The sequence below is a fragment of the Chiloscyllium plagiosum genome, chromosome 2 (genome assembly GCF_004010195.1).
Source record: "Chiloscyllium plagiosum isolate BGI_BamShark_2017 chromosome 2, ASM401019v2, whole genome shotgun sequence".
Taxonomy (NCBI): domain Eukaryota; kingdom Metazoa; phylum Chordata; class Chondrichthyes; order Orectolobiformes; family Hemiscylliidae; genus Chiloscyllium; species Chiloscyllium plagiosum.
This window is the reverse complement of record NC_057711.1, coordinates 115,004,184-115,017,781: the sequence shown is the minus strand read 5'-3', so window position 1 is coordinate 115,017,781 and position 13,598 is coordinate 115,004,184. Positions and strand designations below refer to the sequence as shown.

Sequence of the window (13,598 nt, the reverse complement as noted above, 5' to 3'; positions counted from 1 at the left end):
ATAAGGGTATAATCCTCAAATTCTGAAGTGTCACAAAAACCACTACCATTTAATGTGAGCTCAAACACTACGTCCTCAGAGCAAAACGTTTTCTAATGTTTATTTTAAATAAGCCTTTCGATATTGAGCCAGTATTGTAAACTATGGTGAGAGCAGGCGCTCTATTCACCTTCTCTTTTCCATTGGATGCTAATAAGCCTTCTGGCTAAGTTTGATGTGCAAGCCTGAAGTGCATGGTTGGCTCCATACTGTGTTAGAGCACATTACCAGCTCGTTTTGTCTAAGGTGCTCTGGGGGAGGTTAATAAGATCCACCAGTTCACTGAAGAGCTTTCATCACTGAGGTTAAATGTGTAAAATACACAGGAAAATAATTTAACTGTTTTCTTAAAATGGATAAAATCTCCCCTGGATTTCTGGCAGGTGTAAAAATAAATTACCTTGTTAGGCTTCCTGTTTTCCAATGATGGTTGAGAGAGTTGTGTTTAAGGTAAGAGATGGGTTGTCAATCAAGCAGGCCGTTTTATTCTGGATAGAGTTGAGCTCCTTGAGTGTTCTAATACTTCATAATTAGTCTCCATTTCTTGTGTTCTTTCATGGGATGTTGGCCTCACTGACAAGGTAAGTGTGTGCTGGCCAACCTTATTGCCTTTAGCAGGTGGTGGTCATGAGCATCCACATTGAATCACTAATCAATAAGCAGGAAGCAGGTCCACTCCTAATGGTTTTGAAGGACTTGATAGTGAAGAAAAAGATGTTTCAAGTTAGGGGAGATCTGAGCTAAAGGCAATGAGGCCAGTCATTATTAAATTCAATAGAGAATTCAGAGGAAATCAGTTTACCCAGAGAATGAGGAGAATGTGGAACTCTCTATTGAGGCAATTGAGGAAACAATTGAAAGAAGTGAGATATGGGGGAGAAAGGAATGGGAGGGTATTCTGGCAGGGTGAAGGGTGGGTCCTTTTTAGAAGTTATCTTAAGTCTCCTTCCTCAAGTTGCTGACCTTCCTGCCAGTGGAAACAATTCCTATATATTCTAAGAACCTTCATGATTTTGAATCAAAAGGTTTAGTGTTGGTTAATTCTGATTGAAGGTGAGTTTGAGAGGCAGAATATAGTATCAAGTGGTATAACTCCGAGTCATGGTGGTGTGTGGCTTGGAGGGAATTCTACATTGCCCACGTATTTTCTATAAGGACTTGTGGTTTTCTCTATGTTGAGATCTCTGGCCTGATCCAAAACTAGTCCACTGTCCCCTCAAAGTCAGCGTCAACGTTTGCCATATTAGTTGAAAGCTCATTTCAGACGCTCCCTATTGTCTGATAAAAGAAGGTGTTACTCACAATGCACTCAAACCTACAAAATAGGAACCACAGTCAGAATCATCGTCAATGGACCAGTTGGTTCAATGGCCTATTTGTGTTGTGAAACTCTATAATGATGGTTTTAAATAAAAGTGGGCTAATAACTTATCCTACTTTATTCCTTTGGGACTGACTTCCCTTTCCTTTTGGCAGGTGGCTGCTCCTGGGGTTTCAACGAGAGTTTGAGCACAGCGATGCAATCCGTCTGTTTGAGATCCTTAGCAGTCACCACCTCGAGCTAAACTCACTGGAAGCAGAAAGTGCCCGTCATTCAGAAAGAATGACACATTTCCAGAGGGCAGGTGAGTAACCTGGTGAAATTAAATACAATGTGTCATTGAGCTGTCAAATAGAACAGGTTGCTTTTGAGTTTGATTATAAAGTTTCTGCTTATTGGCTGAAATGTCATGCTACATTCTGATTTGTCACACCGTGGATAGATATATTGATCAAACACCAATCTCCCCAGTAGTTCCATTGTAATATGATGGCAAGAAAAATCCACCTGGTCAACCAAGCCTGAACCATAAAATTTTATAGTCTAGAATAGAGTGGTGCTGGAAAAGTACAGCAGGTCAGGCAGCATCCAAGGAGCAGGAAAATTGACGCTGTAGCAAAAGCCCTTCATCAGAAATCATCCGCCATGACCAGGGCCACCAAGCCCTCCGTTTCTTCCTATCCTGACATTCCCACCAGTACCCTTCCACTGACACTCTCATTCGTTTTGGCTGAACTGGTCCTCACTGGTAACAATTTCTCCTTTGAATCCTCCCAGTTCCTCCCGACGAAAGGGGTAGCCATGGGCACCCACATGGGCCCCACCTATGCCTGTCTCTTTGTTGGCTATGTAGAACAGTCCATCTTCCGTGGTTACACGGCACCACTCCCCACCTCTTCCTCCACTACATCGATGACTGCATCGGCGCCACCTTGTGCTCCCGTGAGGAGGTTGAGCAGTTCATCAACACATTCCACCCCGACCTTAAAGAGATTCCTGATAAAGGGCTTTTTCCCACAATGTCAATTTTCCTGCTCCTCGGTTGCTACCTGACCTGATGTGCTTTTCCAGCACCACTCTAATCTAAACTCTGATCTCCAGCATCTGCAGTGCTCACTTTCGCCCATAGAATTTTATAGTCCAGAAGGCCACTTGTCCCACTGTTTCTTTGCCGACTTTTATTGAACATGCTACCTAATTGTTCACACTCCTCCATCGACCTGAAAATGTTTTCTGTTCGTCTATGTACTTGTATAGGAGTTTGTACAGCCAAGTTCACTAAACTGATTCAGAGGATGAGGGATGTCATCCTGTGATGAGAAGCTGTGTTCAAAAGCAAACTAAAATGATGAGTATTACTGTACTTGGGATACATGTTGAAATTAATCCATTTCAGCTCCAATGCATTTGCCTAAGTAAAATTCCATCTCTTTGTTCAGTCTGTAGTGCTTCACTAAATTTCTCTATGGGTGATGCATTGCTCATATTAGTAAAATGATATTAAGTGCAAATATCAATTGCAAAGTGCAAGTTTTCTGAAGATGCAGTCCTGAGCACATTGCTGGGAAACTCCCTGGAGTGACCACTGCATTATGTTTGTTAAATAGACTCCTAGTGAGATCACTGCTGGTTCACCACAGGCACTATTTGCAATCAAGAGTTGACGTAATGGCTGCAAATCAATTTATGCCTATGCTTCATGGTGGAAACCTATTCCAGAGTTGAAAAATGTGGTGCTGGAAAAACACAGCAGGCCAGGCAGCATCGGAGGAGCAGAAGAATCGATGTTCTTCAGGCTTATGCCCAAAACGTCGGTCCTCCTGCTCCTCGGATGCTGCCTGGCCTGTTGTGTTTTTCCAGCACCACATTTTTCAACTCTGGTCTCCAGCATCTGCAGTCCTCACTTTCTCCAAGGAAACCTATTCCAAACTCCCTTGCTAAATTTTCTATTCCTGACTTCTTAGGTTCACTATAAACTGCACAAGAAAATGTAAACAGATCTAGCACCTTTCTTGGTTGTGAATTACTTCCTCACTGTGTTGATAGAAGACTGCAGTGAAAGGAGGCCTTTCTGCTTTTACTGTCTGTGTCAGTTCTCTAGGAGCATTTGATCCAGATGCACTAACCTATCTTTACCACATAAACCTATTGATTTTCTTCTGTTGGGGACAAGGACCCAGTTCTCTTCCGGAAGTCCCAATTGAACCTGTCTCTACCACACTTTCAGGCAGTGCTTTCCAGATCCTAATGATTCACTACATAAAATTTTACTTTGCTGCTATTGCTTCTATTGCCAAACCTCTTTAATCGGTATACGTTGGTTCTCAATGGGTACAGTTTCACCTCGTCCTGTCCAGACACCTCATGATTTTGAATACCTCTATTCAAACTCCTCTCTACCTTTCCTTCTCCAGAAGTGGCCCTATATCCCCAATCCACCTGACTCAAGTTCCCCACATCTAGAAATATTATCATGAAACTTTTCTCTACCCTCCGAGATACCTTCATACCCTTCCTGAAGAACGGTACCTAGAACAGGACACACTACTCCAATTGAAGCCGAGCCATTTTTTTTCATAACACAACTTCCTTGTTCCTGTACTGTAGCCCTTATTTATAAAGTAGAGCATCCATATGTCTTTTGAGCCATTTTCTCAACCGGCTCCATTGCCTTCAGTGATTTTGTGTGCATCTATCCCAAGTCAATTATACCCTTGCCTGTCTTTGTTCCTCCTACTGATTTGAATTACTGCTCACTTCTCCAGTTTAAAACTCATCTGTCACTTGCCTGCTCATTCCATTGAGCTGTCTATGCTCTGTTAAAGATTAACGCTGTACTTCATACAGTTCATATTGAAAGTATTGAATTTGTCCCGATAAACCACAACCTAGATCACTAATTTGCATCAAGGAGAGGATCTAAAACTGATCCCCAAGGGACTGCTACTGTAAACCTTTCTTCCTCTAATCAAAAAACAGCTATTTACTGTTACTCTGTGATAGATACCAGATATATTTTATATTGTAGGGGAGCACTAATTCAGGTGAACAGTCATGTAGCGGTAATGTTACTGAGCTAGTAATCCAGAGGCCCAGACTAATATTCTCGAGACAAGTATGAGTGAATTTAAGCTTCATAAAATCTCGACCAAAAAAGTGCTTACCTTGATAATGATAGTAATCACAAACTAGCAAATGGTTGTAAAAATACATCTGATTCATTAATGCCCTTTTGGGAAGGAAATTACCATCCTTACCCACTTTGACTTCATATACAAAGTATTGTGGTTGACTCTTAACCGCACTCTGAAATGATCTAGCAAGCCATTCCCTTGTGGTAAACCACTATAGGATAAGTATTGTGGTTGGATTGACACCATATGGATTGCAGTTGTTCAGGAATGCAACTTGCCACCATCAACCCAAGGTCAATTAGGAGTTGTCCTCACTCCCGAAGCTCCCATTTTAAGACTAAATTTTTTTTAGAAAACCTTTCTGTTCATTGTAATCTTCCATGCAGGTCTACAGAACATAGGCCCCAAACCAGAAAGTCACTTTTAGTTAGTAAGGAATATTATTTTTGATTACAGTTCAGGAACGTTGGAACTGGACAGTATCATTCAGCTCTTGAAGTCTACTTCACCGTTTAGTTACTTGATTTTTTCAGTTCAACCTCATTTATCCACTTCGCTCCCATGTCCCTTGATGCCAACACCCAACAAGTTTCCATTGAGCTCAGCTTTGAAGGCCACAATTTCCACAGCATCCAAACCCTTTGGTAGAGGAGAGTTCCAGACTTCCACTCCCCTTTGTGTGAAGAAGTGTTTCTGGACAACCCTTGAGTAACCTGCCCCTAATTTTAAGGTTATGCACCCATACTTTACTTCCCCATCAGAGGTTGTCTGCATCTAACCCAATCAAACATTTTTAATATTCGAAACACTGCTCATGTTATTACTAAATCAGCTTTACTCAATAAAGCTTGTTCTCATACTTTAACTATTTTAGCTTTGATATGAAATGCCACTGTAACCTTCCAGAGGTGCAGTGCCCAGAACTGAACAATATCCTATAAACTAGTGTTCATAGGTGAGTTATTATAATCTTGAATGAACTACTGAAAGGCATGTTCAGTAATTTTCAGAAGTGATTTGGACAAATACTTGAAAGGGATAATGTTTGTTGGATGTTAGGAAAGAGGGTGGATTAAGGCCAAAGAGCAGGCCCAGGTATGATGAGCCAAATGGCCGCCTCCTGTTTTTTTTAAATTATTCTATCATTCCATACAGACGATGACTTTCTCTGCCATAAATAGTTGTTGGTGTTCTTAAAAAGAATTTGCTTGAAGAAAATACATATAATGATGTGAAGAAGATGCTGATATGGAGCCCTAAACTAGATGGCTTTTCTGGAGGGACGAATGGAAGAAAGAGTGATTGTTTGAATCATACAGCACAGAAAAAGGCCATTCAACCTATTGTGCCAGTATTCACTCTTTAAAACCCCCCTCAGCCCTGTTGGTAATTTTCACTTTTCAAGAATGCATTGGATTCCCTTTTGCTGATATTTCAAATGAGTATAACTTTAAAGGAAATTTGATCAACAGCACAGTCTGATTTTAAGCTTCCTACTACAACTCTAGAATTCTTTGGATGGAAGTGTTAGCATGTACTGATCTTTTTAAAAGATTCATATTGAATTGTGAACTATATGGATGATTACAGTGCAGAGGAGATTGTTCGGCCCTAAGTGGCTGTATTAGCTGTAAGCAAGAGCATTCCGAACCGTTCCCATTGTCCTACACTCTCCATAGTCCCTGTACAGTTCTCAGCTCCAAACTTGTATTCCTTTTCTCTTTGAAAGATGCAGAATATTTCCATCAGCAACTCATAATGGGAAAGCATCCCATGCCTCATCACCCCTCTCTGTAAAGAAATGTCTCTGTTCTTACTGCTTTCAGATAGTCCATAGAACTGTATAGCACAGAGGAAGCTATGTGGCCCATCAGGTTTTATGGTTTTCAGACCTGTTCAAATTTAGTGCCAGTTTCAAATCCACGGCTGTTTATCCCCTTGCCAAACAGACGAAGCATCCTTTCTCTACATAGAGTATAAAAAGTCTTTATAAGACCATAAGATATAGGAGCAGAATACTCGGCCCATCGAGTCTGCTCTGCCATTCGCATATGGCTGATATGTTTCTCAAAGTATGCTTATCTTTTATGGAAAATCTCTGACCTTCCCTATTCTGATGAAAACAGACTCAGAACCCTTGCTTCCTAACTTCAGTTCCTCACCCTGGGATCATCCTAGTGAATCTCAATTTAAGCTTTCTATAGAGGAAGCACAAATCTGTTTGCAATACCAGAACTATGGCTTAAATAAAGCTTTTGTGTAAATTCATCACTCTTTCTTCACCTCTGTTTGCCTGATGTTCCAGTTTCATAGAATAATGACAACTTGGATCACTTTTCATTGAGCCCCATTCCTTATTTTTCTGAAGACATATTACTGCACACTCGTCCATATTTAACCGCATCTGCCAGTTAGCCCATTCCTAAAGGGTGGTAGTAGCAGTTCCTTTCTTTATCAGGAAAAGCAACTTGAAAAATTGAAAGAACCTCTAAATTTTAGTAAATCTGTGCTCTCCTTTTAAATAAATATATTGCGTCTTTTTTTAAAGAGCTGGCTGTTATATGTGGTTCTGATGTCCACTGATTTTGTTTTTCTGTTTTCTGAAACTGTAGAAGGCAAGATTAGGCCTGAGTTGCCATCAACCAATAACGATTACACTTTTGAACTTTTCATCTGTGCTGCAATCTTGCTGGAGAAAAAGGAGCTGCTATTAAAATGCTCGGATGAAGTCGAACTCGTCCAGTTTACTAACAGGTAAACATACCGTCAATCACTTGCTGCTCTCAATTCACCAAGGACAATAGATTGGCTTTGCCTGAATTTAGTGTTCAGTGTTCCGACTTAAGTGTCACATAACATGCTTAAAGACAGACTGCTATGTTGTACCTGCTTGATGTGGGCAGTGCTGCTGCCGTAGAGTTACCTGCTATATGGGGAAATTTCCCTGAGCAATAGTAATTGGCCTTTAACTGACCTCTGGGTCTTTCTAATAAGGCAATGGGAAATCACATTCCAATCTTAGTCTGTTGAGATTTTTCACCTGAACAGGATCAGAAGGTGAGGCACAGGTCACAATACCTGGGCATTGCTGCGGTCACAGGGTTGATAGGGCTGTTTTTTGAAGATTCTCCTTCACTGAGGTGTTAATAGTACAGTCACAGTCACATTGATGCCTTTTGCCAAGTGAAAGTGACTTGGCTTTCTTCTGGGATTTGTCATTACCTGATACCTGTCAGCTTCAGTGTTGGTGTGATCCAGCGCTCTCATTCTCAGGAAGTGTGAATGGAGCTGGAAAATCATCAGTGAACATTTGAACTTGTAACATTTTGATGTAGGGATGATCATTGAAGCAGCAGACCTTGGTTTGTCACCAGCTTGAGGTAGTCAGAGTCCTACAGCACGGAGATAGACCCTTTGGCCCAAACTGGTCCATGCCGATCAAAGTGCACATCCACGCTCACACCATTTCCCTGCACTTGGCCCATATCCTTCTAATCCTTTCCTATCCATGTATTTTTGCAAATGCCTTTTAAATGTTGTTAATGTACCCACCTCAACCACTTCCACTGGCAGCTCATTCCGTATGCATCTGTGTAAAAAAAAACTTGCCCCTCAGGTTCCCTTTTATTCTTTCCCCTCTTACCTTAAACTGACGCCCTCTATTCCTCGATTCCTCAACCCTGGGAAAAGGACTGCGTGCATTCACCCTATCCATGCCTCTCACGATCTTATACACCTCTATAATGTCTCCCCTTCGTCTCCTACCCTCTAAAGAAAAAAGTCCTGGCTTGTCCAATCTCTCCCTATAAACTTAGACCATTGAGTTCAGGCAACATCCTTTTAAATTTCTTCTGCACTCTTTCCAGTTTAATAACATCCTTCCTACAACAAGGTGACCAAAACTGAACACAATACCCCAAGTGTGTTCTCACTAACATCCTGTATAACTGCAATGTAACTTTTCAATTTCTATACTCAATGCCCTGACTGATGAAGGCCAGTGTGCCAAAAGCTGCCTTCACTGCCCTGTCTACCTGTAACTCCACTTTCAGAGAATTGTGAACCTGAACTCAAGATCCTTCCATTCCACTACACTCCTTAAGGTCCTACCATTCACCGTGAAACTCTTATCTTGATTTGACTTTCCAAACTGCAAGAGCAAACACTTATCCATTTCTCGGCCCACTTCCCCAGCTGATCAAGGTCCTGAAAAAGGTAGTTTTGTAATGATTGTCCTCAAATATCCAGAGCCATCTCCCTTTGTGCTAGTATGACACCATCAGTTTGGGAAAGGATCATGATATATGAAGCATAGATTCATGCCCCCACAGGATTGTTAATCTGTGGAATTCCTTGCCCAGTGAAGTAGTTGACGCTACTTCAGTAAACATTTTTAAAGCTAAGGTAGATTTTGTTTGAACAATAAGGGAATTAAGGGATACAGTGAGAGCGTGGGTAAGTGGATCTGAGTCCATGAAAAGATCAGCCATGATCTTATTGAATGGTGGAGCAGGCTCGAAGGGACGATGGCCTACTCCTGCCCCTAGTTCTTATGTAAAGTGGCAGGCAGAAGGAAAGAATAGATGGATACAGTTAGTGGGTGAAATAAATTGGGGTGGGAAGGTTACTGAATGATATACTTCTGATAGCTAATTGGTGAAAGAAAATACCAGCACCAGTCATTGCTTGGAATGGATTTATTCACAGAAAGAAAAATTACAGGTCCTTATCTCCTAAATCCACTCCCCTCTCAGTAAATTACACTTTATATGCACTCATTTGCTGAGTAGCCTCCACCATAACATAAGTTGATGTGGTTCATGATGTAGAGCATGATGTAGAGCAGGAACACTTAGACACACCAGTGGGGATGAGTGGCCTGTTTCAATTCCATGTATTCTATATAAAGGGATGATCTCAGGACAGACCAATATCCAGTCTGTACTTGCTGCTGTTTCTTGGAGAACTCTTGAGGACAGGGAAAGATGGAGTCTGAAGAATAGACCAGGATGCTCACTGAGGAATCTGGCTCTGTATTTCTATTGTAACAACTGACGGGAGAACGAAAACATTATTTCTTCTGATTTTAAATTCCTTTCCCAAACTTGTCACTTATTAGGAGTTGCTCTCTGGTTCTGTGGTAGCATTCCTGATTCTTGGTGAAAAGGTACCAGGATCAAGCTCTGCATCAGAACATCCCAGTAGATGGATTTTGGGTCTCCATCCATCAGGATACTGCTGCCTGATGGGCATAGCTGTTGATTGTAAAACCGGCCTGCCATATATTACTGAACATCCTCTTCACTGGGTATAAGGGTGGCTACAATACATGTAGAAGGAATTTCCACATCAGGATCTGTTAACCTGAGTCAGTCAGACTGCAAATCCTCACTCTTCATGACAGAAAAGGTTTGGGGATTATGGAGTCAATATTAATTGGTTACCAGGCACCAATATCTACCTAAAGCTGTTCTTAGTTTCAAGAATTTGTGGTCACGTTTCCAAATTAGCAGTCGGGGTTGTTTTAAATTATACCATCAACCCCATTCTCAAACTTAAGGTCAGCATTGGATCTGACAGGATCTAGGAAGATTGAAGAGTCTGCCATGACAGCAGATGATTATACCAGCTGGCCATTTGCTGAGTGATGTCTTTGGTCATATAATACTGCATTTCTGTTTGTTCTGTTACACCACACATCTTATACCTTCAGCTTACAGGGGACACTCAACTTGGACCGCGTTCTTGAAAGAGCAGAGCAAGCATTCTTCAACTACTGTGATAAATCTGTGCTGGACTGTTTTAAGAAACTGTGTACAGAGGAGAAGAAAAAGAGCTTCTTTAAGTTTAAGCTGATGGATTTGTTCTCCTGATTACATCTAGGCCAAGTCCTTCCCTGCAGTTCAGGACTCAGCTCCTCAAAGCAAGGCAGTCTCCAAAAATAAACATGCCTCTGCAGAAACCTTTTCATGTTTACATTGTATTTTTAAGCCCAGCTGGTTGATTGGTCAGTCTCATTACTGAGGTCCCAGCGACAAAAGTCTTGTATTTACAGGCATGTGATTTTATTTCCCCTTGGGGTTGGGCCTTTGCTGTGCTCAGTAATTGTCCTTCAATAAGGCGATGCATAAGATTGGATGATATTGGTCCTACTGAGACATTACAAGTGGTCAAGGGGTGATTGTCTGTCACCATGAACATTCCTCAGCTCAGTGCTTTCCTACAACAACATAGTGGAGACTGGGAATGTAGTGTGAGAAATACTACCACCTGACTGCCATTCTACCACTTGATCTGTTAGTTCTTTAATAACTGGCCCTCGACTGGTAAAAATCCCTCAAACTGTATTTAGGCCCTATCAGAGATACTTCAGTAGGCTGCAAAGAATCTTTATTTGTAAAGCATTTCACTTTACTTTAAAAGTTTGCACTGGGAGGATAAATGTTGAATGGATCTTTCATAATTGTTGCTCAATAATGTTAAATAAAATTTGATCCTGGTATTGACCTTTCTTTCATTGAGCTCCATGAAATTTAATAAGATTTTGTATGATGTATTGAAACTATTCCATTAAGACACTGAACTCTGAACAGTGCCCACATAATTATGCAGAAGGGCTCAATTTCATTGAAAATACATAAATTCATTTTGTGCCCAGTAGGGTTCTCCAGAGTGCTCATTGGCTGTATTGATCGAGGCAACTTTTAAAGCAATGTTCACATCAAACTCCCACAAGCAATAGTAAGATGAATGACCAAATCAATTCTCTGGAGTTGTTTCAGGTTTTATTATTAACTAGGGAGAACACCTGTGACGGAGAACACCTGTGACAGTGAACACTTCCTCAGAAAGCCATAGATGGAGTAACTGAGCATGCCTGAGTCGAGGATACTGCCCTGAACAACATTGGGAGCTGGGATGATTGTCCAACAACGAATAGTTTTCCTTTGCACCAGGTACAACTCCAACTGTTTAAGGTGGCTGTTTTTGGTTTGTAAGAAAAGCACTTTCAGCTCTGACTTGTCAATTAAAATTCCTTCAGATTCTTCTATTCAATAGGAGTAAACCTGTTGTTCACTGCCTCTTAGTCAGAGGTTCCAGGATCTGAATCCCGTTCTCAGACTCTCCAGTGTAGTTTAAAGGTGCATTATTTCTCCTCTTTAAATACCACGTGATAAGTCCCAATCCTGGTTAACTGAAAATTCTCTCAGTCTTTCCTTTTCCAGAACTTTTTTAAGAATTCCTCTTAAATTTATATCCACTCTGGAGACAACTCCCAATTCTTTTCTGCCTGAAGCCCTTCAAATTCTCACTATGCAGCCTCTCTCTTTTGCAAAGCTTCACTAACTTTGTTCATGTGTATTAGCTCACTTATTACTGTTGCTTAGAAATCTAGGAGACTGAGGTCTGCAGATGCTGGAGGTCAGAGTTGAGTGTGTGTTGCTGGAAAAGCACAGCAGGTCAGGCAACATCCAAGGAGCAGAAAAATTGATGTTTTGGGCTGGAGCCCTTCAGGAATGAGGCTGGGAGCTTTGGGGGCGGAGATATAAATGGGAGAGGGGGTGGGCTAGGGAGAAAGTGAGAGATCTCTCCACCCCCCCGAGGCTCCCACTTCATTCCCGATGAAGGGCTGTGGTCCGAAACATTGATTTTCCTGCTCCTCAGATGCTGCCTAACCTGCTGTGCTTTTCCATCGACACACACACAACTCTTGCTTAGAAATCTACCATTTTATATTTTGCATGTGGTGCATTTCTCAGCTCACAGAATTCCCAGAACTGTTATAGTGCTGATTCGTTGTGCACTGCTATTCCTGTCATCTTGCAGTGAGCATACACATTCCCCCTTTTTCAGATAATCAATGTTGAGCTGGGAATTTGTTGCAGACGTTTCGTCCCCGGTCTAGGTGATATCCTCAGTGCTTGGGAGCCTCCTGTGTAGCGCTTTGTGATGTTTCCTCCGGCATTTATTAGTGGCTATAAACACTACTATTATAGGACAAGCCAAACAGAACAGCCAGGGAATTCCTAGAGGCATGGCACTCATCCACAGATTGAGTGCCATGCCTCTAGGAATTCCCTGGCTGTTCTCTGTTTGACTTGTCCTATAATAGTAGTGTTTATAGCCACTATAAATGCTGGAGGAAACTTCACAGGAGGCTCCCAAGCACTGAGGATGTCACCTAGACCGGGGATGAAACATCTCCAACACAAATTCCCAGCTCGGCGAACAGAACCACAGCTACGAGCACCCGAGCTACACATCTTCTCTCAAACTTTGAACACCTACGAGCGAGTTACGCTAAGACAAGCCAGGAAATGGGAATCCTGTGCCAACCGCTTAAGTGCCACATACGAACAACTCCGGTTCCTACACGAATGCCGAAAGAATCAAATCCAAACACCAGTCAACCACCCACAAGCTAGAGAGACAGCCAGACAGAACGGATTCAGGATGATCCAGGTAATGATTACAGATGCACACAACAGACTACACAAATACAGACAAAGTGCATGCCAAAAATCATTAATTTCAAAAACCACCAATCAGGAATGGATCCAGACCATAGAACAGGATCACACACCAGAACAGCACTAAAAGAAAAAATAGCCAAACTAACACACAACAGAGGACACCACAACACATACCTGGGTTAGAAACCTCGCTCACAGACACGGAAGGAACAATACTGGCCAAGGGACTCAATTATAACCACAATCAGGAATGGATCCAGACCATAGAACAGGACCACACACCAGAACAGCACTAAAAGAAAAAATGGCCAAACTAACACACAACAGAGGACACCACAACACATACCTGGGTTAGAAACCTCGCTCACAGACACGGAAGGAACAATACTGGCCAAGGGACTCAATTATAACCACAGGGACACCAAGATAGCAGACTTCCTAGCAGCACTAGAATGCACACTCAGAAGAGACACAACAAACAGTGAGACAAAGTATTGTACCCCTGATAACAAGGAAAAGACAAACACACAACCTCAACACCAAGGAGAGGGAAGCACTAAAAACACTAAGAAGTGATAAGAACATAATGATACTACCAGCAGACAAAGGCAGAATGATGGTCATCCTGGA

General features: G+C 41.8%; 1 protein-coding gene across 1 annotated transcript in view; it reads left to right on the top strand.

The window, feature by feature from the left end:
- si:dkey-238d18.4 (TBC1 domain family member 17) overlaps positions 1–10,614 on the top strand; it is a 49,639-nt gene extending 39,025 nt beyond the window's left edge. Inside the window, exons 8-10 of the mRNA XM_043716526.1 lie at positions 1,516–1,664; positions 7,107–7,248; positions 10,208–10,614. Coding sequence (XP_043572461.1) covers positions 1,516–1,664; positions 7,107–7,248; positions 10,208–10,367 — 451 coding nt within the window. The 3' untranslated portion in view covers positions 10,368–10,614. The remainder of the gene's footprint in view (positions 1–1,515; positions 1,665–7,106; positions 7,249–10,207) is intronic.
- The last annotated feature ends 2,984 nt before the right edge of the window (positions 10,615–13,598 follow it).